We start from the raw sequence: 21,897 nt of genomic DNA on the forward strand, positions 1-21,897 counted from the left end.
TATCACATAAAAGCAAGTCTATAAAAGTGGGTTTTAAGAAGTGATTAAAAGAAGTTAGACTGATAAAACTATGTCCAGCTGCCCCCAAATTAATAATATTCTAATCTAAGATAATTCAGATGTTCAAACAGTCCTTTGTGTTTCCTGGGGCCAGGTGTTACACTCATGTCTCCTCTTTCACACTGCACTACCCCACTCTGTCGGGCCCGTGATGGGTCAGGCAACTCAATTTCCTCACATCCCGAATCCGTTCAATCAGCCAGTCACTCAAGCGCCCGCCTCATTCATCTCACTTAGAGACAAATGACCATTTTGGCAATGTCTGAATTAAGAGAGATTTGTTTCAACCCACCCCCTCTCTATCTCCAATCACTCTGGCCACCTGAATTTACACCATGTAAGCACCGCTTTGCCTTTCTTCAGGTCTGTCATGTAACACGGGACAAGCCAGCATTGTGTCTGCTCAGTGGCTCTGGAGTCCCAGGCGTTTTGGTGCTCTGTCCAGTGTTAATTAAAACACTTTGAAGGCTCTCGTGTGATTCCAGTCTCCGGAGGACTCTGAGCTGTGTGTTTATATCTGCTCTGTAAGTGATTAAATGTTCATTGACTCTGAATGAAAGCGTTGATGTAATATCTGCAGGGGGGTGGACCAAAACTGGACAACATACTGGGTGTTTATGCCTCGATAAAGATTAAGAGGATTAGAGTTTTCATAGAGGAGATTATGATGTGTGTTGAGTGGATGTTTCAATATAAATATAGAAATATCAAACATTGTATTAGCACTAGTAACATTTCCTGGAGAAAAAAAAAAAATAAACTGTTCATGTGGTTTCACTGTTGCCAAGTAAAATGTAATATTTTGGAAATATCTCTGCTGGTTTGTCTAATGTAATCACTGTAAATATAAATTCACATAGTATAGTAAAAAAAAAAAAAAGACCTTAACACTTATAACACATTGTTTACTGCAGCGTACTCTTAACTTGAACACTTATCTGCTGTACTCTACTGCCCTTACTTTTTAACTACACAGTGTTTGACTTGTGCATTTTATTATTTTATCTCTTTTCTTATCCTGCTGTATCTTATTTTATCTCATTTATATTTTTATTTCTATTTCCCTGTTTTAATTGACTGTTTTTACTGTTTTCAATTGTGTCTTGCTGTTTTAATGTGTATATAAAGCACTTTGAATTACCTTGTGTTGAATTGTGCTATACAAATAAACTTGCCTTGCCTTGCCTTGCCTTTATGATAAACCTTATATGATTACACTGTTGTGTGCTCTATGTGAAATACTATTAAAAAAATCTTGATTATGTTTCAAACAGAATAAATGTTTCCATTTTAAAAACTTCACATTGGTAAACTGAATATTTCAACATTTGAAAATGTATTCAGGTCAGCCGAGGAAAGCATTACCATCCAGTCAGCAGAGAAAGGTCAGTTATCTCATGGATCACAGCCTTTCAAATTTAGTCTCATTACTGTGAATGAGGCACATCCACCGCACAATGCATTTGGCAGACATTACTCCAGCGCAGGGTTATCACAGCATCTGACTGAAGGATAGGAAGCCTGATAGCTTTATTGGTGTGGTTTACCTCCTTTCACAGTCAATGCATGATGTAGATGAAGGTATGATATATTTAAAATGGCTGATAATGGCGGGGGAGGCTAAACGGTTGGATGAAAATCCAATTTTGCCACACAATCACCAGAGACAAGTCTGAATTCAGCTTACATTAACTCAATGTGATGTGGTCACAAAACCCGAGTGATTAAATGTCAAGCAGTGATTGCTTCTCAAATGCATTGTGGGGAAATTTAAAGCTAAAAAAACCTCAATGCAGAGAACGGCTGAATGTGAAGCTACAGACAACACAAGGTGCCAGACACTGTCTGCGACATCTGATTTTATATCTGTCATTAATAATCACACCTAAAAGCTCACATATCCACAAAAATATGATTTAAATATGGAATCAGTGTTGCAGATTGGACATGTTGATGTTAAACACTTATTTAAATTGATTTTTCACACACCTATAAATCCATCCATGTCATTTTTTAGCAAGCTGACATAGCTATGATGCATGAAAGAGGATATGTGTCCATTAGTCTGACAATTTTTGTAATAGCCTACTATTATAAGATTAAATTACTATTGCTTTCCCTCTTCAAATTGACGTCAAACGGTGAGAGAACGACAGACGAGCACGTGAGTCACATTCATCAACATCATAGCTACAGCATCCATATTTTGATATCCAGAAATTAACTAAAAAGAGACAGCACAGACTAAAATCAAGTAATTGTAAGTGTCACAAAATCAAATTATTATACATGTTGGCACTTTTGGTACAGAGGGCAAAAATATTGTGCAAATATGATACTGACTGTGCATGTAGCAACGCTGTGGGGAGTGAAAACACGATTCAAAAAAACAGATCAGTTTGAAACAGTGGTCATGTAATGAGCCCTTGATGGCTGTGCATGGCTGGTTCCTGGAAATTGCTTGGAAAGACATAACCTGTGGCTAATTAAATCTCAAATGCATAAATTTAATGTGACATTGTTTGCACATATAGCCAGTAATTAACGGCCTCCCAAGTGCAAGAGCATTGTTGCCTTAAGGTGTTGTGTGTTTGGTTTTAATCTCACAGTGAATCAGTGTGACTGATTTGTTGTTAAGGGGTTTATGGAAAATCACGTGACTGTGGCTTTTGGGCAAAACGTGTCATTCTGAATATGCAGAATGGAGAATAGGTCCATCTGCCAGGGTCATCTTGCAGCCACAAATGGATACGTTGCTCAGGTCAAATGTTTTTAGTAGCATTAAAAATGTATACGTTTTTTAATATACAAATGCTGTTACTGCTTTCCTGCTCTCCCTTTCCTGTCTGCCAGCCGATTAGTTTCTATTGAAGACTGGATTTTAACCCTCGAAGGTATGCATTATGATGCCAGTTATGAAAAAAAAACTATATATATATATATATATATAGTTTTTGGGGGGGTTAACATTGCACCATAACGGTGCACAAGTGGAAAAGAAAGTTTTTTAAATTAATTTTAACATAATTTATTTAATAAACGTGTAAAAGATTCAGTAGCTTCAACAGGGTACAATACATAACATTTTAAATTTTAAAACATTATAAATGGAACTTTTTTAACCCGTTTCTTGTCTGAATGTTGCCTCTAGGCATTGAACCAACAATCCATTGCCACAAATGAAAGTCTTGAACAGTCTAAGTGTATGAAACTATCAAAAATGAAGGTTCACTCACCTATCAGTAGGAATATATTTTTTCCAGAGGTTAAAGGGCCAGGAAATTACGTTTTTCAGTGATTTTTTGTGGCGCAAAATGGCAAAGCTTTTTCTTAGGAAAATTCTGCAAAATAGGGTTTCAATATGGCCTTGTGCAGGTCATGTGACATATTAAAGCATTGCTATTGGTTCCCCAAACTCTTTCTTTTTTAAAGTATCACATCACTCTAAAACATGCATTGTAGAAATTTGACAGGCCAAAAATGGGTATGATGTCTGAGGGCAACACCGTACCATAAAGGGTTAAACGGGTCACAAATCAGCAGTTATTTTTCAAAAAGTCAGAATAATCTCCTAAAACAGCTGGACACGGCAACTTATGGTGAACATTAGTCACACAGGAATAGAAATGACTATTTTCAGCGCGGATTAACACACGTGGTGTTTCAGTGAGTATTTATGGCAGCATGGGACTAACCCAAAATAAACTACAATGTCCATGTATGTGATCATGGAGTCAACCAGTGCAGGGAGGTGTTGTTCACTATAGCTTTGGCTACACAGATGGTATTTATTTGTGAGATACATTAGTTGTTGGTTTTGGTCTTTTCTTATGATTTGTTGACAATACAATAATTATCATATATTTCCATAGAATATTATCCTGTAGGGTGAAATAAAAGAGCCTACCACCATCTTTTTCTAGAAAAAACAAGACACCCAGACTTTATAGTAGATCAACTATAAGCCTGTTTTGTTTGAGTCTTGTTTTTGTAATAGTTTTGTGTCTCATTGTAGATTTCTTGCATCACTTTGTGGTTGTTTTGGTGTCTTTGTAGTTATTTTTTGTTTCTTCATGGTCATTTTGAGTCTCTTCCACAACTCCAAATAATGATATTACTCTGCATCTGCTAAATCTATAAATAAGCAACTGTTCACTAGCATGTTTGCAAATTTCAACTGAAAAAAAAAGTGTTTACAGCTTCTGTTGCCCCCAACTGACAATAAAAATGTGTTAGCTCAGGTTTAACCCACAATTTGATGCAAATCTTTATTACGTTAAATGAGACGACTCATTGTAAGCTCTTAATTTCTCAGGTTTAATAAATTAAAGTGATCATGCACAAGTTGTGTACAAAAACATTACAATAAAAATTAAATTCACAAATAATGCTGCTTTTAACACAATAAAAATGTTAAGGTCAGGCAAATGCACCAGTGTGTACACATTAACAGGAAAGGCTCATTCAACTACTTTAGGTTACATTAAAAACAGTTGAGGAGATAAAAAAATACAGCATCATAGAAATCACCTCAGAAATATCAGTAGCTTATTTTTACATCCAGCTATGCAATGTTTAACAGAAGAAAACTGCTCAGCGGGCAGCTGGGAATGTGGACTATAACTACTACAGAACAGACAAAAGCAAAAACACAGCGCTACACGATCTGAACACATGCTGGGTTACCACTACAAAGCAACAAAGACCTTGCACCATGCATGCTGGCCTGTCAGCTTCTAAAAATCCCCCGACAAAAATGGGGAGACATAGAGTACGTACAAGTTCATCGTCCACACCCGATACAGGGGCGGACAGACGTTAGGTCAGCACTAGTCCATACGCGGGGCATTTAAAAAAATGTATCAATCAGTGTAATACAAACGTCATTCAAGTCTTTACACAAAAGGATGATTAGATAGCCGTTCTATAAAAGTCCTGATCTGTGTTTAGAAGAGCGCGTCTTCATTTTTAATGAGCACCTCCACCACCTGTCTCTGGTAGCGGATGTCATTGAGGGCCGTCGCGGCGTCCAGGTTTGGTGCACGCATGAGGGTGGGTCCGAAAACAATGCCGAGGTTCTCTGCGTTCATCAGATTGAACTTCTCATTCTGTGTCACCCTGGAAATAAAAGTAGAAGTAGAAGTTAGAGACATAGACTGATTCTGGAAATAAAGAGATTTAGGGACTGTATGACAATTACTTTTGTGGTGAGCTGGACTGAACACTGGTTTAGAAAAAAGCAAGACCCTGTTACTAATCATTTCTTTAAAACATGCCATTTTTGCATCACAAATACAGTATTTATTTATCTATCAATAACTAAAATTGTGCAAAGAATCAGAAATACTGTACTTCAATTTAAAATGATAACTATATCAGGCTGTTCTTATTCACAGTTCATACTTAAAACCTATGAAATGTAATACATTATACTGTAATTAAAATTAAAGTCTGCATCAGAAAGGAAATGTAGTATAAAGAGCAACAAAGTCCATGTATGAAGGAGGTCGGGGTAGATCGATGGGTTAAAATAAACACAGAAATTTCACCCAGGGGGCCGCTGTTTGTGTACCGTCACCTCTGAATTTGAGTAAAAAAAATAGGGTAACAAAGGTAGCTATTTTATTTTTTATTTTACCAAAACAATGATGTTTACCTCAACCTAACCAAGTAGTTTTGTTAACTTACATAGGAAATGCACTGCAAGGGTTTACTGCAGGCGCAGGGATCATGTGTGTTGCTGGACATTTGTCAGACAACACTCGAAAAACTGTTTCTTTTTTTTAGATATCATAAAACCTTCGTATGAGGACAGTTGACTAAATACTTCTCTCCCTTAGTAAAAAAAAAAAAAAAAGAACAGTCATCTTCCTATTTTTGGAATTTATCCCCCCTCTAACTTTCACACAGTCCCGTACCTCCTGCAGAGTTTGACTGCATTACTCACCTTTTTAAGTGTGCCATGAGGTACTTCAAAGTTTCATTGTGCGATGGTGGCAGCAAAGCAAGAGCCTCGCGGAAAGCTTCCAGCTTCTTCTCTGGGTCTGTGAGCTCTGGACAGAAACAGAAAGGAGTGCGTTGTTAGCGAGGCCAGAACACTCTCTCTGACCCACAAGCAGAAATCAATGTAGTTATTTCCTGTGGGGTAATAAAAGCCATTAGTCTCTGAGAGGAAGTGTGAGGCTGCCTGAGATGGCTAATGCAAATTAACATTGTGAATGTGTTCTTGACTGTGGTGTTTTGCAAATTAGGGGCACAATTGGAGTTGAATACTTATTCACTCACTCGGGGTCAGTGTTTTTAAAGTCATTGGCTGATTCGGAGAAGTCCGCTGCATAATGCAACATTTCTAAAGTTCTGTTCAAACTGCAAGTGAGGAAATGATCCGATGAATGTTTTCCTTTTTCTCAATAACGACCTTAAAATCTGTGTAGGCAAAGTTCACAGCACAGAACTGTCTTTGTACTGGCAGCACCCACACACAAACACAGCCTCAGGAACAATCAGCAACTACAGTTGTATTTTAATCTTTCCAGCAAAATGGCAGGAAATGTTGTTTTCAGCCTCTCAGACATGAAGATTTGTTGCTCTTCTGATTTATATAATATTAAACTTAATTTCTTTGACTGTAAAAAACTGGGATGGATATTTATTTTATTATTTGACATTATATTAATCAATCAATAATTGTCCAATTCATTTCAAATGAAAAATTGTATGATCTGGACAGCACTCATATAACATGTCATGCAGTTAAAGGAGCAGTGTGTAGGATTCAGGGGGATATACTGGCATAACTATGTTTTCATTAGTGTTTAATCACCTGAAACTAAGCATCGTAGTGTGTTCGTTAGCTTAGAATAAGCCCTTCATATTATATCATATATATCTTTAAATCCAGCATGCACAAATCAAACAGGTGTGTTTCTCACTTATTTGTCTCGTTGTGACTTACTTGCAGCCTCGATGAACCTGGGGTAAGCATCGTATGAGATGATGGGAACAGGCAAATCCCTGAGGTAAAGTTTCAGTGCTCCCGCGATGATATTGATGTCTTCATAGGCGCTGACGGAGATGTCTGTCTTCTCGCCATCTGTGAAGATGTTACAACACATTTATTGAGCTTTTAAGTTGATTTACAATAAGTGCATGCAACCACGTGAGTACAAGTGCAAGAATCATGCAAGTAGATCAACTTAATCACATATGCTTATCTACTTCATGTGCTATATTTGGCTGCATGTGTGATGAAAGATTTTCACACTGTAGAAACGGCTGACAACAACACTTCCATATCACCTTGTGAATTGAGGAATAAAAAGATTGTGTTGCTGTGGGTGCAACAAAAAAAAGAATAAAATCCTCTCTCTCGCTCTGTATTTTGCAAAGTAGCTAGTATCATCCGCCTGGCCTGTTTTATTCTGACTTTCGCTCAGTTATGCATGCTTTCCAGAGCAGGCCATGGCCTACTTGTGCTGGCAGACTGAACATCACAGCGCTGTGAGCTGGAATGACACTCTGTCATGGATGATCTCCCACATGCGGATCTTGCGAAGAGTTTAGCCCACTGCTGCAGGGTTTTTCTTACAGTTAAAATTCACAGTGCGCTGGGCAAAGACAGGCTCATTCTCACTAAGTCTACTACTGAATCCCAACACAGCGGAAGAGTTTTTTTTCCAGCTATGTTTAAGGCAGTGAGAGTACATCCATGGTTTGTATCCCCTGAGGTCCCCCCTGTCTGTCCACACTGTGAAACCCTGCGTGAGAGGGAGACGATCTGCTCTCCCAGATGGACAGTAATCCTCCACAAATGTGTCACTTTCTCATTAATCTGAAGTGTTCTGTGTTTCTTATGTAACCCTAAGAAAGCAATGTCAATCATGACGGTATGAGCTGACAGAAATCTGTCAAGGAACACACACCTTTATCAAACGCCATCTTGACTTCCTCCAACGAATCGCTGAATCCTGATATTCTGTAAAGGCCTTCAGACTTCAGTCCTTCAGGAACAAACACACAAAAAAAAGCAACCTTTCAGACATCATCAGGGCTGTCATAAGTAATGTAGAATAATTCACCAGCGTATATCGCCTTGGGTAATTTAGGAAATGCCATTAAACACCCTTAAATATGCATAAGAAATTAAGGATAAAATGTCCACAATGTCACACAATGCAACAACATGGGCAGATGCAGATAGTTTTCTGCATCGCTGGGCAAAATAATAAAGACATAAATCAAACTTAGCTACAGACATATATTAGAGGGCAGACAATGAGGGAGCAATGAGTTTCCTACATAGCTGAATGATTTAACTGAAATGCAATCAAATAAGGCAGCAGGAAACGGAGTAATGTATTCCTCATTACACGTTCACAATTACCAGCACGCTCATCACTCCTCTCAGTCACTCCCCCCGCCCAAAAAACATTAACTCAGTTAGTAATGCAAGCAGACTTTTAACAGACCAAATTAAGAAGTGTATATTGGAGATCACTTACTATGAATTTATTGAATTAAGAGGAAAACTTTGAGCATCATAAATACAGGAAACAGGATCCTTAAACTTAATTTTAAATGTTTTTTCACAGGTTTTTATTTTTAAAGATTGTTTTGGCTGTCATTGTATTAGATATTTACAAAACAATTATCATGGCCAAAATAATTTACAATAATGATATTCACACGAAATCTCAAGAAAAATTTAAAACTGTTATAATGCTATCAGATAAATTAACATTTAGCTTTGTTAATTGTGCATTTTGTCTGTTTTTGGGCAAATTAATGACACTGAAAATATAAGTGTAGGTAGGCAGATAGAGACAGTTTGTAACCATAACTGTAAAAAAGGACACCAACTATACAAGCGAAAATTATTAGAGGTGCTGGATTATTTACATGATATTATATGTATGCTATGTGGAATATTTATGTCAATATTTCCATTTTTGAAATATCACATTTATCGTCAATACTGGTAAGTTACAAACCTAACATGAGCTAAAAGAAATGTTTTTAATAAAAAAACATTGCATATTATAATATATAATTAATGTACATAATTTAAAAAAAAACAACAACTTCCTGACCTGTCTGGACATTAGGTTGATTGGTTGTCAGAGAAGTATTACTAAATGTCTTTATAAACGCAAAGGAAGGCACTAAAGGTTTGGATCTTATAAGAAATGGACTATCAATTAAAGAAATCACTACTGAATAATTAATACTGAAATATAAATGCTACTTAATTCATAGCTTTGAACGTCTTATTTTGAAAACAATCTCTCAGAATATGGCACATTTCCAGAGGGAAAAGAATGCAATTTTCAAAGTCTGATATTATCATTTTCTTTTAGGCTTAGATTTCACTAAATTTGATTGGTTCAACTAAATTCAAGATATTAAAATTCAAACATTAACAATTCAGAACACCAGAGAATATCATTTGAATATTAAATATTCAGTACTGATTACATTTCAAAATTAGGCATTTGATTGGTTTTAAAATTGGATTGGTTTTGGCCTTTCTTTGCTCCCATAATTCTTCCTCTACAGTTTGCAGAATTTCTGCTATAATCCTTAAATGGAAAGCTCCCACTCAGCCAATTATTATCAGCATATCAGAGTCTAGTTTTATAGCTGTTAGTATTCAATTAGTCCTTATATCTTGGGGAAAAAAATGTCTTATACTGAACTATACATACACACGCACTTCCTAAACTGACCTCTGGACTCGATCTCTCGTATGCACATGTCCACCACCATAGGTCGCGCTGTATTATAAGCCTTCACCAAGGTTGTGAGGTCACAGCTGTAGACTTTACGGATGTGTCTGAGGTCTGGTTTGCAGTCGTTGGGCACCAGAGAGGAACACTGTTTGTGGACGTTCAAACCACAATCTGCAGAGAGACAAACAGCAGGATTAGTTCATAAATATCTGCAGCTATAAAAGACTCAAAATAGAAAAAGTGGTACACTGTAGAGTTGCTGTTTACTATTGGTCGACCACAAAACAACATCCTGCGGGTCATTTTATCTCTGAACTGAGGACTATTATGCAAATTCACAATCAACATCAGGCTCATTTGGATTTGGTTGGCTGCTTTCGTGTGGGTTTTGGCGTGCAGAAGAGTGTTAATTCCCTCGGTCAATGTTTGCCCCCTAAATGTCACAAGACCACTGGAGAGCTTTTCTCTCTCCACCACACATGGCATTGGAGTCACCTTGACTACAGAGCAGATCCAAAGTCACCTCTAGAGGGCCATTTGTTTATTAAAAAGAGTCAAACAAAGCAGTGATTAACCACAAGACAGGACATTAATCCTTGAAATATATATAGATAGCTATTTTTTAATTTGTATGAAAGTGTTTAATAGTAATTTAACAGCAGGTGAAATCCATTTGATGATTATTAAATGTGGGGTTTAATTCTCTTTTTTATGTTCTCTCTCTTCTATTACGATATTTTCAGACGCAGGATGCACCACACTGGGTGTTCAAATGGCATATTAGTCATGATGTCAGTTTAAGTATCCCACATTGCGTTTTGTCTTCAGTCACAGCGGATGGGGCCTGCGGCACAGCTGTTTCAGGGCAGGATTCACCTTGTCGGGAACAGAGGAGCCCGTGGAGAGCAGACGCAGAGAGAGAGACTGCAGCTCTGCTTTGTAACGGAGACGCATGGAGGGAATTAGAGGAACAGTGAAAACGCTGTGGCCTGGAGGAGGGATAGTCTGCGCTGCTGCTGTGCGCTCTATTCTTTTCCAAATCCAAGCTCACACACAATGGCTGTGGAAGCAGCAATTGAGGCGCTGCGGGCTACACTAGACCTAGTTTCCCAGACTAAAATGGGGCAGCTCTTCAAGCTCTTAGATCTTTTGAGCCGTCTCCAAGTTCTGAAAGCTTTTTTTAAGACAAATGCGGTCTGCTTTTTGATTCCAAAAACATAACAAATAAGATTTTCATCCATTTGAAGAATAACTTCTTATTAATTTTAAATAAAAATGCATGTGAAAGGGAAGAATCTATGCTTCTGGAAGACCTCAGACAATATTGAGATTAATATGGGTCCCTGGAGAAATTCACGCAGCCTGCATTTATATGCATTGATGCAGAAATGTAATTACTTTAAGAGATGATTCTCTTAAGGATATGAGACAGGCAGTATAATAGAGGACGGCCTGTCATCAGACATAGGTCTGCTGGGCTCCTGTTGGCCCTGTGAGCACACTGACGGCCCCTGGTCCCAGGTGGGTCGGGTGAGGGTGAGAAACGGGCCCGAGGGACACGGGGAGCCAGGAGACAGGGGATGCTGCTTTACTGCACCGTCAGCTCTGTCTCTGTTGCTATGGCGAGGAGGCTGCTGCTTAGTTTTGGCTAAAGGGCTTTGAGAAGAGGTTTGATGGTGGCTGGCTGCTAATTTCTAATCAGCACATTATCACCATGCCGGGATAAAACTGGTCTCTCTATGACTGGAGCTGGAAACAAAACGCACCACTTCTATTTGTTAGATGTTTGGGCATTTTTCTTAACCAAGCATTTAAGTTAAATAGGGGTTGAGCTGCTTGACCTAGCTCTTTGGTTGAAGCCGCTGAATTTTAATGTGTGTGGAAACAGAGCTCTTCCCCACGCTCCGAGCTCTGCTCCTCATTAAAGAGACATGCCAGCTTTGTTTTCCTTCATGGGCATGATGGGATGAGGCTGGGGGGCGTACTCTGATGAGGAAATGTGGCACAACAAGCACAAGCAGAGGCTGGCTTCCTGGCGTGCGGCCAAAAACAGTTCACACGTACAAAAAGAAAAGGGGGTGGGAGAACATTTTTTGGTATGCAAATCTGAGCATCATGTGAGACTTCGCTGCCCTAGATTCTGCTAGCTGTGGTCGACACTGAAGGAATGGCAACATAAGAGTTTGATAAAAATTGGCTTTCAACATATGTGCCATTTTTTTCATTGTTGTCAGCGTTCAAATTTGAGACATTAATAATTAACGCCAGCGCTCCCACAGATTTGTGTGACATACTTTGTTTCATCAATAAAACATCAAAGCGCACATCCGACTGTATTATAGCACTATTCTGGGATGGGAAACGGATTCCAACAACAGCTACGGTGAAACAGAAATCTCACATTTGACAAGCACGGGAAAATATAACGAAACCTTTTAGCTCAAAATAACAATGTGTGTATGTTACAGCTTTCACACAAAGCTTGGGAATATTTATAACAGGGTGAAAATGACTGAAGGTGAATGTAATTTAAAATATGCTCACACACTGTGAAGCACTTAATGACAAAATGCATTTAAAACAACACAAAGAACTGAGATTTATACATATTATTTTTGTCTGCTGCTGCAGTGGGCCTACGTGTTTACTCAGAATGCAGCAAATGTTTATCCATCAAAATCATGGAAGCAGAAGCACAGATAGTCTTTGTTTGTGTAATAATGACAACAAGATGTGGAAAAACAACCAGAGCCCCGAGCTAAGAAAAAATGAAGTCATTATTTCCAAAACGTATAAAGAGCTACTTTTAGAGCTAATAAAAATATCAGTCAGTGATGACTGAGTGCTGAATCTCTTTCTTCTGCTCGTTTGAACTGATTAATCCATTCACAAACCCAGCGAGGACAAAAAATAGGTCAATAATACGGTTTTAACATAGTGTAAAGTACATGTTGCATCATAGCTATAGAGCCCTCGTTTCATTCTATTATACAACCCCTAATCCACAAACTACTGTTGGGATTTTCGATTGCAACTCAATAATCCAGCTCCAGATGCACTAAAAACCGAGTAACCCATATACAGTAATGCCCTCTTTGGACACCATGTATGTTTTAAAGCAGTTTATATAAGGCAGTGTTGACGTAGCTTGTGTACAAGATGTACCTGCACATTTGACCCCTTGAGCCATCAGTCCCCACATGAAGCTGGCACAGTGTTCGCACCAGTGAGGCCCTCGAAAGGTATGGACCTGCAACAGAGAGGAGGACAGTGACGGATATTAGTGATGAAGTGCAATGAGAAGACAGTGGGGAGTTGAAGCCAGTGGCTCCATAGACACCACATCCCTTCCTTTAGCTGGTCAGGACACCAGCTGCTGGTGGCACCTTTGCATGTGAAGCTGCTAGGGAAATAAATGCCTAAAGAAACAAACCAAAGAATAGCTCCTTAATCATGAAGCTTATATGCAAATTTCTAGTCTCCTTTGATTGTTAAAAAAACTACAGAAAATGAATTCACTGTAATAAACAAATTTATATTTCCAGAGATGGAGATGCAATGAGGGGAAAAGAAGATAAAAATTTCAAGTAAGTAATATCACCATTATAACCTAGATATCATAGCTAACAATGCAGCTGAATGTCTTCCCCCAATGTTTGACTATATATACACTTAAATACACTAAAAATCAACATTTATGTCAGTTTATGAAGATGTTTAACTGTTTACATGTTGACTCTACTTGAGATTTTGCATCAAAATATGATGCATTTCCATATAGCCATGCTAGAAATAACATATATCCCAAAAACACTGAAACAGTAGTAAACACAATGAATACTGATCAATATGACTGAAGTGCTCTATGCTATAAAGCAGATTTATGAACATTTCATGGGCCTACATCCCTCAAATGTCTATTTTAATTGAGGCAGAGGAGGATTGTTGTTCAAACAGACCCTCAAACTGACAACAGTGAGGCGGGTGCAGCAGGGGAGGCTTCGGCATCACGGCACAGTTGGATATGACACTTCACCAGAGTGAAGGTGCAAGTTGTCAAGGTAACTTGCTATGGAAACAGTTGGATGCCAACTTGCAGGTGAAGGAAAGGGAGCATCCATACTCCACCAGGTGACAACCGCACAGCCAATCAGGGAGGCCTCTGGGAGTGAGAGTGAGCCACAACTCCCCCTGTTTTATTTGCATTAAGTCAACAGCAGACAAACAAGCTGTTTCTGTCTAGAGCCTATAATAATTGTTATCCAAACACCTGGAGTGAAGTCATCAGACATTTCTTTTTATGTTTACAGATTTGTAGGACGAGAATTTTACATGTGTCTAAAACATTTTTGCTGTTTATATGATCATCTTCTTTGTTGGTCTGTGACACGTACTGTATCAGGTCTTTCTTTTCTGTTCATAAGCCCAAAACATCTAACTGCAAGTGGTGAATGCTTGTATTTTTTAAGCAATTGTTTTAAGAAGCTGTGGTGTGGGAATAAAGGAGTAAAACTCTAGTTGTTTTGATTTGGAAAGTTTGAAATTGAAAGAGTTGTTTGAGTGTCTAGATGTTCTCCTTTATTAATTAGCTCAAATTATGCATCACGCTCTGTAGCAGCTTCCAACACAGGAACTTTAACATACACTGCAATACTGTTAAAGTGCAACATTCAGCAGTCCTACAGCGAACAAAGCAGCAGAAATACATTAGTAAGCATCAGCAGTTTGAAAGCCTTGAAGGTAATATTTCACCTGCTGCTCTCCATCCCATTAACCAGCCAAACCAGGAAGCCTGAGCCAAACAGGGAAACACTCCTCCACTGTTTCCCCTCTCCATCGGTCTAATCTCTCCATCTGGTGCTCAAACTAACAGCAGTGGTCCACAGACCACCCAACAGATTTTCTTTTGATACAGGCTCACTGGACAGACCAAAACAGCTCTGTTTTTCATCCCCTCTCCCCCCTTTTCCTCCTCCTCCTCCTCCTCCCATCTCTCACAAGGGAAGCATGAGAAGCAGCCCTCTGGCCACACATGATGAAATTAAAGCAACGTTTTGCAGCTGCAACAGCTGATAAGAGTTCTTTAAGTCTCACCTTAAAGTTGTGGACTTTCTCAGATTTGGGTGTCCGCTCGCTCTCCTTCAGCGTGGCTCTGCGAACCAGTGAGGTGAGTTGTGAATAGGCGAATAGTTTAAGTGGCTGCCAGAAAGTGGCTGGAGGTTTCTGTGGCCCCATCCTCATCCCCAGAGCTGCCGCCAGAATATCCTCCTGATTGGCCTCTCGCTTGGCCTTTTGCACCAGGGACTTCTCTTCCTTGTGAACCTCGTAGGACTCTCTAGATGGCATTCTGGTGCTGCGGTCTCCCAAGCCAGATGAAGGAACAACCCCGGTGGAAAAGTCCCAAAAAAGGAGGGGAAAACAGTTTGATGCTCAGGGCAAGTCTATAATAATATTACTTGCATTGTCCCAATTAAATAGAGACATCACAGGCAAGAAAGTGCAAAACTGAAATTAAAAAAAAAGAGTCTAAAAATAATTAAAAAGAATCCAAAAAGGAGAAAAAAAGGTCCTTATGAAATCCTCTCACAGCAGTGACAGTAGATGGAGTGGAGTCTCTGTGATAGGAGTGCCAGGTTTTATACAAAAGAGGTGCAGCCCTGTGTGCTCATGTGGTTCTCTGGGAACGTGTATGCAGATGAGCTGAGTGCTTGCGCTAATCCTCTCCTCCCTGTGCAGAGCTGATATTCTCCCTGGAACAGAGACAGCACACTATTGTGTATGGATGCCGTCAGGGCGGGCAGAGCGAGGGGGAGGAGTACAGAGGCGGACCCTGTAGTAGTCACAGCAGATTAAATGGATCCCACCAGCCAATCACAGCATGGACACACCGGCTTTATAGTAGCCACTACCCCGCCCCCACACAGCCATCTCCATCAGATATCCAAGAAGGGGACCCTGGCTGGGATGAAATGAGAGTGGGATGATAATGAGCAATGAATGAGTCATGCATCAAGAGTGGGCTGCCGCTGCCTGCACAACTTGCGACAGCAGTGGGCCGTTGGAGAGGAGCTATTTTCAAAATCGGGTTGCCACAGAAACTAGTCATGACCGAGACCACGGCGAGCACAAAAGCACCGAGCAAAATATGACATCATTGATATGAATGCATGCTTTGATAGAAAGTGGTGCTCTAGCTTTCCTAACCAGTAAAAGAGATTTCATATTCAAAATTTTGCATTTGGACTGAAAATTAAGAAAAAATCAAAACATATATAGGTAAAGAATAAACAATAATAGAGCATTGTATATAATCCACCACACTGAAGAAACAGCATTGAAATGTCCACTTTGAGACATATTTGTACAACTAAAACGGATTAAAATCCCATGCTAGTGCTCCGCTGAAGAAAACTTTATTTTTTGTGTTTTCTGTGATCTGTGAACTATGCAAATGTATTGTATATATGTATTATTATACATTAAAGATACAATGTATTACATCACCCACCAATTCTAGAAATGAAAACTGAGAAAAATAAATAAATAAAATAAAATAATAAATAAATTAACATAAAATAACAAATAAATTAAAAATAAATAAATAAATAAATGGATTAATTAAAAATAAATAAGCTATATAACACCATTTCTTAATCATCCCAGCCATCGTTTTCTGAATTACCTGTTCTGTAAAAAATGTCTGCATATTAGCTCATATTGGACAACACATTGGTTGATATCGGCATGTCTTTTTCAGGCCTATTTCCTTTTTATAATGCTGCCTTTCTTATGTCTTTTAAGCATCATGTGGAGTAACATTGAATTGCCTTTGATTCTTAAATCTGTATATAAACACACCCGCCTTTCCATATAAATATACAAGGTAAACACCACCCTGAAGATACAATACAAGATATTTTACATTGTTTAAAAACCTGTCTAGTTTAATAATTTGTATCATGAATCAATATTCACTGTTACCAGCAGCTTCTTGCATTATGATAAAATATACAATAAAGAATTTAACAACATGTGTGTGGAAGCTGGGAGCCTTTTCTTTCTTTCTTTGTCTGAATGTTCATTTCCTTGAGGTTTACACTGCCTTGTGTTGTGTGCATGCAAATGAAGTATTAAATATAGCATCTTGATAGCGATGTGGGAAGAAGGATCTGCAACCTGCTTTTGTAATTCACACTGCAAGTCAAATGTGATTATGCTCCCACGTCTCAGACTCAGCTGTTAAAGTGCAGTGTCCTCACCTTTTTACAGAGGACAGCTGGAGAGGAAGTGACTGTACAGACTCTCCTTCAGAAATCAATGAGTGCTGTTCTAGCTCCCGCTGCCCCCACCTCCACAGAGAGGTATCAAAATGAGAGTTGGAACAGCGGAGGGGAGCAAAAAAAGGGGGCTTTGAAGATCAGTGTACTTATGTAGAATGGGATCCCAGACTGTGGTGTGTGACGGTGTATGGATCACAACATGAAAGACGTAAAACAGAGGGCTTCCAGTGCAGCTCTCCTCTCTCGTGCTTAGGGAAAAGTCTCTGCTCGGGAGGGTACCTGAGAGTGGTACAGATAAAAGACAGTAAGAGCCTTTTATATGCACCCGTTCAGCCTCTCAGACCCTGAGCACTTTAGAGGGTTTTGCAGCGTAATTGCATTGCCTGCTGTTAAGTGCAGAACGAGAGCCTGACTCCCAGGATGTGGTTTACTTTGAACGCAGTGCTAATTGACACTGATTGATTTGCTTGTTTTCCAAACATGTCCATAGACGGGACTCTGGAGGACGGATGTATAGAGTACAGTATCTTTTACATCTCTCTGATGTCCATCTGTGTCCAGGCTGGACATGTGAGCCTCTCCAAATGTGTTTGCATCAGTGGTGGAGGAAGTTTTCTGATCCTTTAAAGTAAACTGTAACTGTAAAGTAAAGTATTAAAAGTAAATGTCTCACTGTGCAGTTTGTCCCCTGTGACTGTTTTACTATCATATTTTACATCACTAGATTATTATTACTCATGCTTATGTAAAAGCAAGATTTTCTGTTGTAGTTGTAGTCAAGTTGGAGCTCACTATGAATTTAAATAATTATTTTTATTATGGGTTAATCATCTGATTATTTTTTTCCATCAATTGATTGATTGTTTGGCTTGAATTTTTTTTAAATACAGACAAATGCTGTCACAGTTACCCAGAGCCTAAAGTGATGGCTTCACAACCAACCAACAGTCTATAAACCTCTAAATTATTGCAAATACATTTTAAAATATCTAAATAATTACATGTTAAAGCAAGACATTTGTAAGACTGGAACCATGAAACCTTTTTGCATGAAAAACAACAAACAACTGATGATCTGAAATATTATCTCAGAAGCTCTTCATGTTTTGTGTGTAAAAAATTGTTAATTTGTCAACAACTCGTTATTAAAGCTTTCACATAACTATAGTGGAGTAAAACTACAATATTCAACTTTGACTTGTTGTGTAGTCTAAAGTTACATTCTCAAGTGAAATACTACAAATTTGCACCTGAGTGGATTGCAACATTCCTCTGGATTGGATATTTGGATTGCTACTTTTAGAGTTTAAACAATGATTCAGTCTTGCCATTTAACAATTTGAGTCAGATTTAACCCAAAAACCAGGACAACCTCAAAATGTTCTTTGTGTAAACTTTATTTCCTCACTCCCTCCTACTCTCTTGTAAGCCCTTAAGCTGTTGAAATGACTATTTCTGTGGGTTAGGAAGGTTGTTACATAAAGAAATGTTCTTCTAATGCACTGCTGACCCAGCACCGACATAAAGAGCCATTAGCCACAGCGATGTTCGCTCTCATGATCTGTGAACTCTCAGGGCCTTGATTCCTATCTCTCACATAACACTCTTTAAGAAACAAATAACACAATCTGTCACAATCTAAATCTTATGTCATAATTCACAGCCAAAGCAAATGCAAAAAAAAAAAAGAGATGCGATTTTAGTGATATACAAAGCATAAAGTCTTGGAATTGATGTAAAAAGGCGACTAATCTCAACCTCATCCTCGAGTAAAGCTGCAAATCATGAAGTTATGTAATGTTATATAACTGGAAATGACATCATGATGACGAGAGTGAGAGCCAAGACGTTATAATAGAGTCAAAGAATAAAGAGGACTGAAGAGGAACACTGGAAGCTTTCAGTCGAGCTACGTGGCATTAAACTTGTAAAATGAGCACAAGGAATTTGAATCTTGTCATGCAGTGCAGGTCTTCACACTATGACAGCAGTGGCTGTACTATAACATTATTCTTCCCAGTTAAAATTAAGCAAAATACACCAAACACATGGTTCTACAATCACTGGACTTGGTAGGAAGAAGACAATAAAGGAAAGAAAGCTGCATATTTTCAGCCAGCAGCACCGTGAAATACCACATATGCATAGCATGCAGCTCAAATGGTTGCTGTTTTTGCTGGGCTTGCAGGAAACCTGGAACAAATTACACCATATTTTACCGGGACAAATAGATTACCTGGATGTGGCTCCAACAGTCTGTGTTTTGACAGTGATGTATGGGAGGCCGCTATCACGCTTTGCTATTCACACAGCAAGGTCAAAACATGCGTAGGACACACTCTATACAATGCACAGTGTAGTGAAGCTTATAGTCACAGCCGCATGTTAAACTGCCCATGATTTTACTATTGAGAAGCAAAATCTGTATGAAATTAGAAGTGTCACAATCCTACCAATTTACAATTAAGTTAATAAAAAACAATTCAGCACTGAAGGCTGTGCCATTGTTAGATTACTGAGTCTTGATCCGTAAACATCATGTTTTATGCTCCCCACAAAATAATAACAATATATATATATATTTTTTTAATTATTATTATTTATTTTTTTCTGTATGTTTTTGGTGTCTGTCTCGGCTGTTGTGTTTGTATTATATGTTGAAAAATTAAATAAATACTTTAATTATAAAAAAAGAAAAAAAAGAAAATTTGAATATATTATAATTAGACATTTATTATTATTATTATTATTATCATCATCATCAGACTGGTCGATTGAATAGACTAAATGATTAGTCCACAACATTGTATAAATATTTAATAAAAATGTAATAAATAACACATTATTTTAAATGTATATTAAACAAACTGTAAACACAGAAACAATTCGGCAAATGGCCGATCCGGCTTTTGACTTCAATAATTGATACTGAAAGCAATGGATTTTATTAAATATACACAAATACACAGTCACCCATAAAGTTTGGAATAAAATATTTTTTACCTCTTTCCATGAAATGATTGTGACAATGTGATTTATTTATTGGAGGATTGTGTCTGAAAACAAAATTGCCATGATTCGATCTGAGACACCTGTCTGCTTCTAAATGACCCATTCAAATAGAGGAATAATTTCCCCACTTAACAAGTCCTAATAAATGCCTGCATTATACAGTATTAGTTAGTTATAAACAGGTTTATATAATAACATATATATCTTTCCTTTTTTATTGTAAATTTTATATTTCACAGTCTTGACTTTTGCAGGACATCCTTTTTTCCCCTTTTCCCTCAAATGTCTTCCATGTGAAATTGCACTTCTTGCCGATAAACCTGATTAGATCCAGATCCTCAACAGTAACAGTGCAGTATGAAAATGTCACAAACACAGTGCTGAATATAACTCTGACTCAGTGCTTCAATGACGCGCGAGCAAGTCAGTGTTAACATTACTGCTGTCATGCTGCACACTCACAATGAGCTGCACAACCTTCACAGAAACCCTTTAAGAAGAAACCGTTATTGTGAAACAGTGGAGGTCTCACGACCAAAACTAAGTCCAGACAGTCATGTACAAATGCTGCCATTAATCCCTTCTTGAGAAACAATTTGGGTCCCACAAAGGCGTCTACTTTGAGAATCACCTAGTTTTATAAAGAACGACTGTATTATATGGAATGACAAATGGTTGTGGGGAATAATTAAAAGGCTTGAGTGGTCCTTTATCTCGGTGTGGCTCAGCAGAGAGCAGTTTCCCCCAACAACAATCTGAATACCGGTGCTTAGAGCATGATGAATGGCTCATTGTGCCTCTGCTATTTTGGCAACAGGGTGATGATAACAGGATAGGATGATTACTTAATGCTTTCGAATTTTGTTCTGTCTTTGTGTGTTTTATAGCAGAATAGCAGAGGAATGCCAAATCTATGGCATATAAAGAGATTTTGCTTATTTGCTTTTCCAGTAGCACAGCTTTTCGTGTATAGTCTTAAATGAGTTCATTTTCTTTCTTTTCATGGGAAATGTCCACGTTTGCTACTTTCCTGCATTGATAGTTGTACTTTTGCTTTAGTAAACTACTTTTTCCCAGCACTGCCTGGCTTTAGCTCATAACTGAAGATACACACATGAGATTGGGATCTATTTCTGTTTCATCTTTCTTGCAGAAGCATATAAACATACCTGCTCAAATACCGCTAATGCCATCACCCCTGATATTCCCAAAGTATTGTCAATATATACCCATATGAGTAAAACCACCACTGAAGAAAAGAGAGAGAAAAAAATCAAGAGAGTGAGAATATTAATGGTTTATAAATGCTTGAAAAGCTCCCCATGTGATGTGAGCATCCAGTGTGGAATATCTGAGTGCAGCACATCAAAGGCTCAAACGTTTCATAACCATCGATGGAGTTATATCAGCTATGTATTTTTTTCACTCTTATGTAACTGTACCTTACTCCTCCACATCTCAGAGGAGAATGAGATGAGACGACCCTGTCGCTTCCTGAAGGACGGCGCAGCTTCATGATCAGCTCTTACACAATCAGTGTCAGTCCTGTCAATAACAGGCACCTGGTCGGATTCACAAAGGTGTTCTTAAGATAAAACTTAAGACAATTCTTAAGAAAAAAAAAAAAGATGTTCCTAAGAATGTTCTTAAATGCTATTCACCATTTTTTTTTACTTAGGAATTGTCGTATGTCTTAGGAACTTCTTAGTTTTGTCACTTAGGACGTTCTTAGATTTTTAACTTAAGATCACTAGATCATTAATTAAGTATCATCAAATACAAAAACTGCCTCTGTGATTTTCTAAGAGTACATTGTA

The 21,897-nt window shown here is 38.2% G+C and overlaps 1 protein-coding gene across 2 annotated transcripts; it reads right to left on the reverse strand.

Annotated features, from left to right (window-relative positions):
* Positions 1 to 4,363: 4,363 nt before the first annotated feature.
* On the reverse strand, positions 4,364 to 21,642 carry chn1 (chimerin 1). 2 transcript variants are annotated; one of them, XM_059342942.1, is made up of 7 exons: positions 21,523 to 21,642; positions 12,954 to 13,038; positions 9,786 to 9,959; positions 7,983 to 8,060; positions 7,016 to 7,153; positions 6,008 to 6,113; positions 4,364 to 5,178 (listed from the first exon to the last, which is right to left on the reverse strand). In XM_059342942.1, the coding sequence occupies exons 1-7, from the start codon at positions 21,535 to 21,537 to the stop codon at positions 5,007 to 5,009; spliced, it is 768 nt and encodes a 255-aa protein (XP_059198925.1). In that variant the 5' UTR covers positions 21,538 to 21,642; the 3' UTR covers positions 4,364 to 5,006. The 2 variants fall into 2 exon arrangements, with proteins under 2 accessions (XP_059198925.1, XP_059198924.1); XM_059342941.1 differs by lacking the exon at positions 21,523 to 21,642 and adding an exon at positions 14,883 to 15,694.
* Positions 21,643 to 21,897: the final 255 nt, after the last annotated feature.

This window comes from Centropristis striata, chromosome 10 (assembly GCF_030273125.1).
Source record: "Centropristis striata isolate RG_2023a ecotype Rhode Island chromosome 10, C.striata_1.0, whole genome shotgun sequence".
Taxonomy (NCBI): Eukaryota; Metazoa; Chordata; class Actinopteri; order Perciformes; family Serranidae; genus Centropristis; species Centropristis striata.

What these genes read in the sequence shown, in the direction of transcription:
- chn1 (XM_059342941.1), bottom strand. Translation starts at nt 15,134, where the DNA reads ATGCCATCTAGAGAGTCCTACGAGGTTCACAAGGAAGAGAAGTCCCTG. An exon ending in TCAAGGGGTCAAATGTGCAG is followed by an intron (nt 9,960 to 12,953) that starts GTACATCTTGTA and finishes GTCTCTCTGCAG; the next exon opens with ATTGTGGTTTGAACGTCCAC. An exon ending in CAAGATGGCGTTTGATAAAG is followed by an intron (nt 7,154 to 7,982) that starts GTGTGTGTTCCT and finishes ACATCTTCACAG; the next exon opens with ATGGCGAGAAGACAGACATC.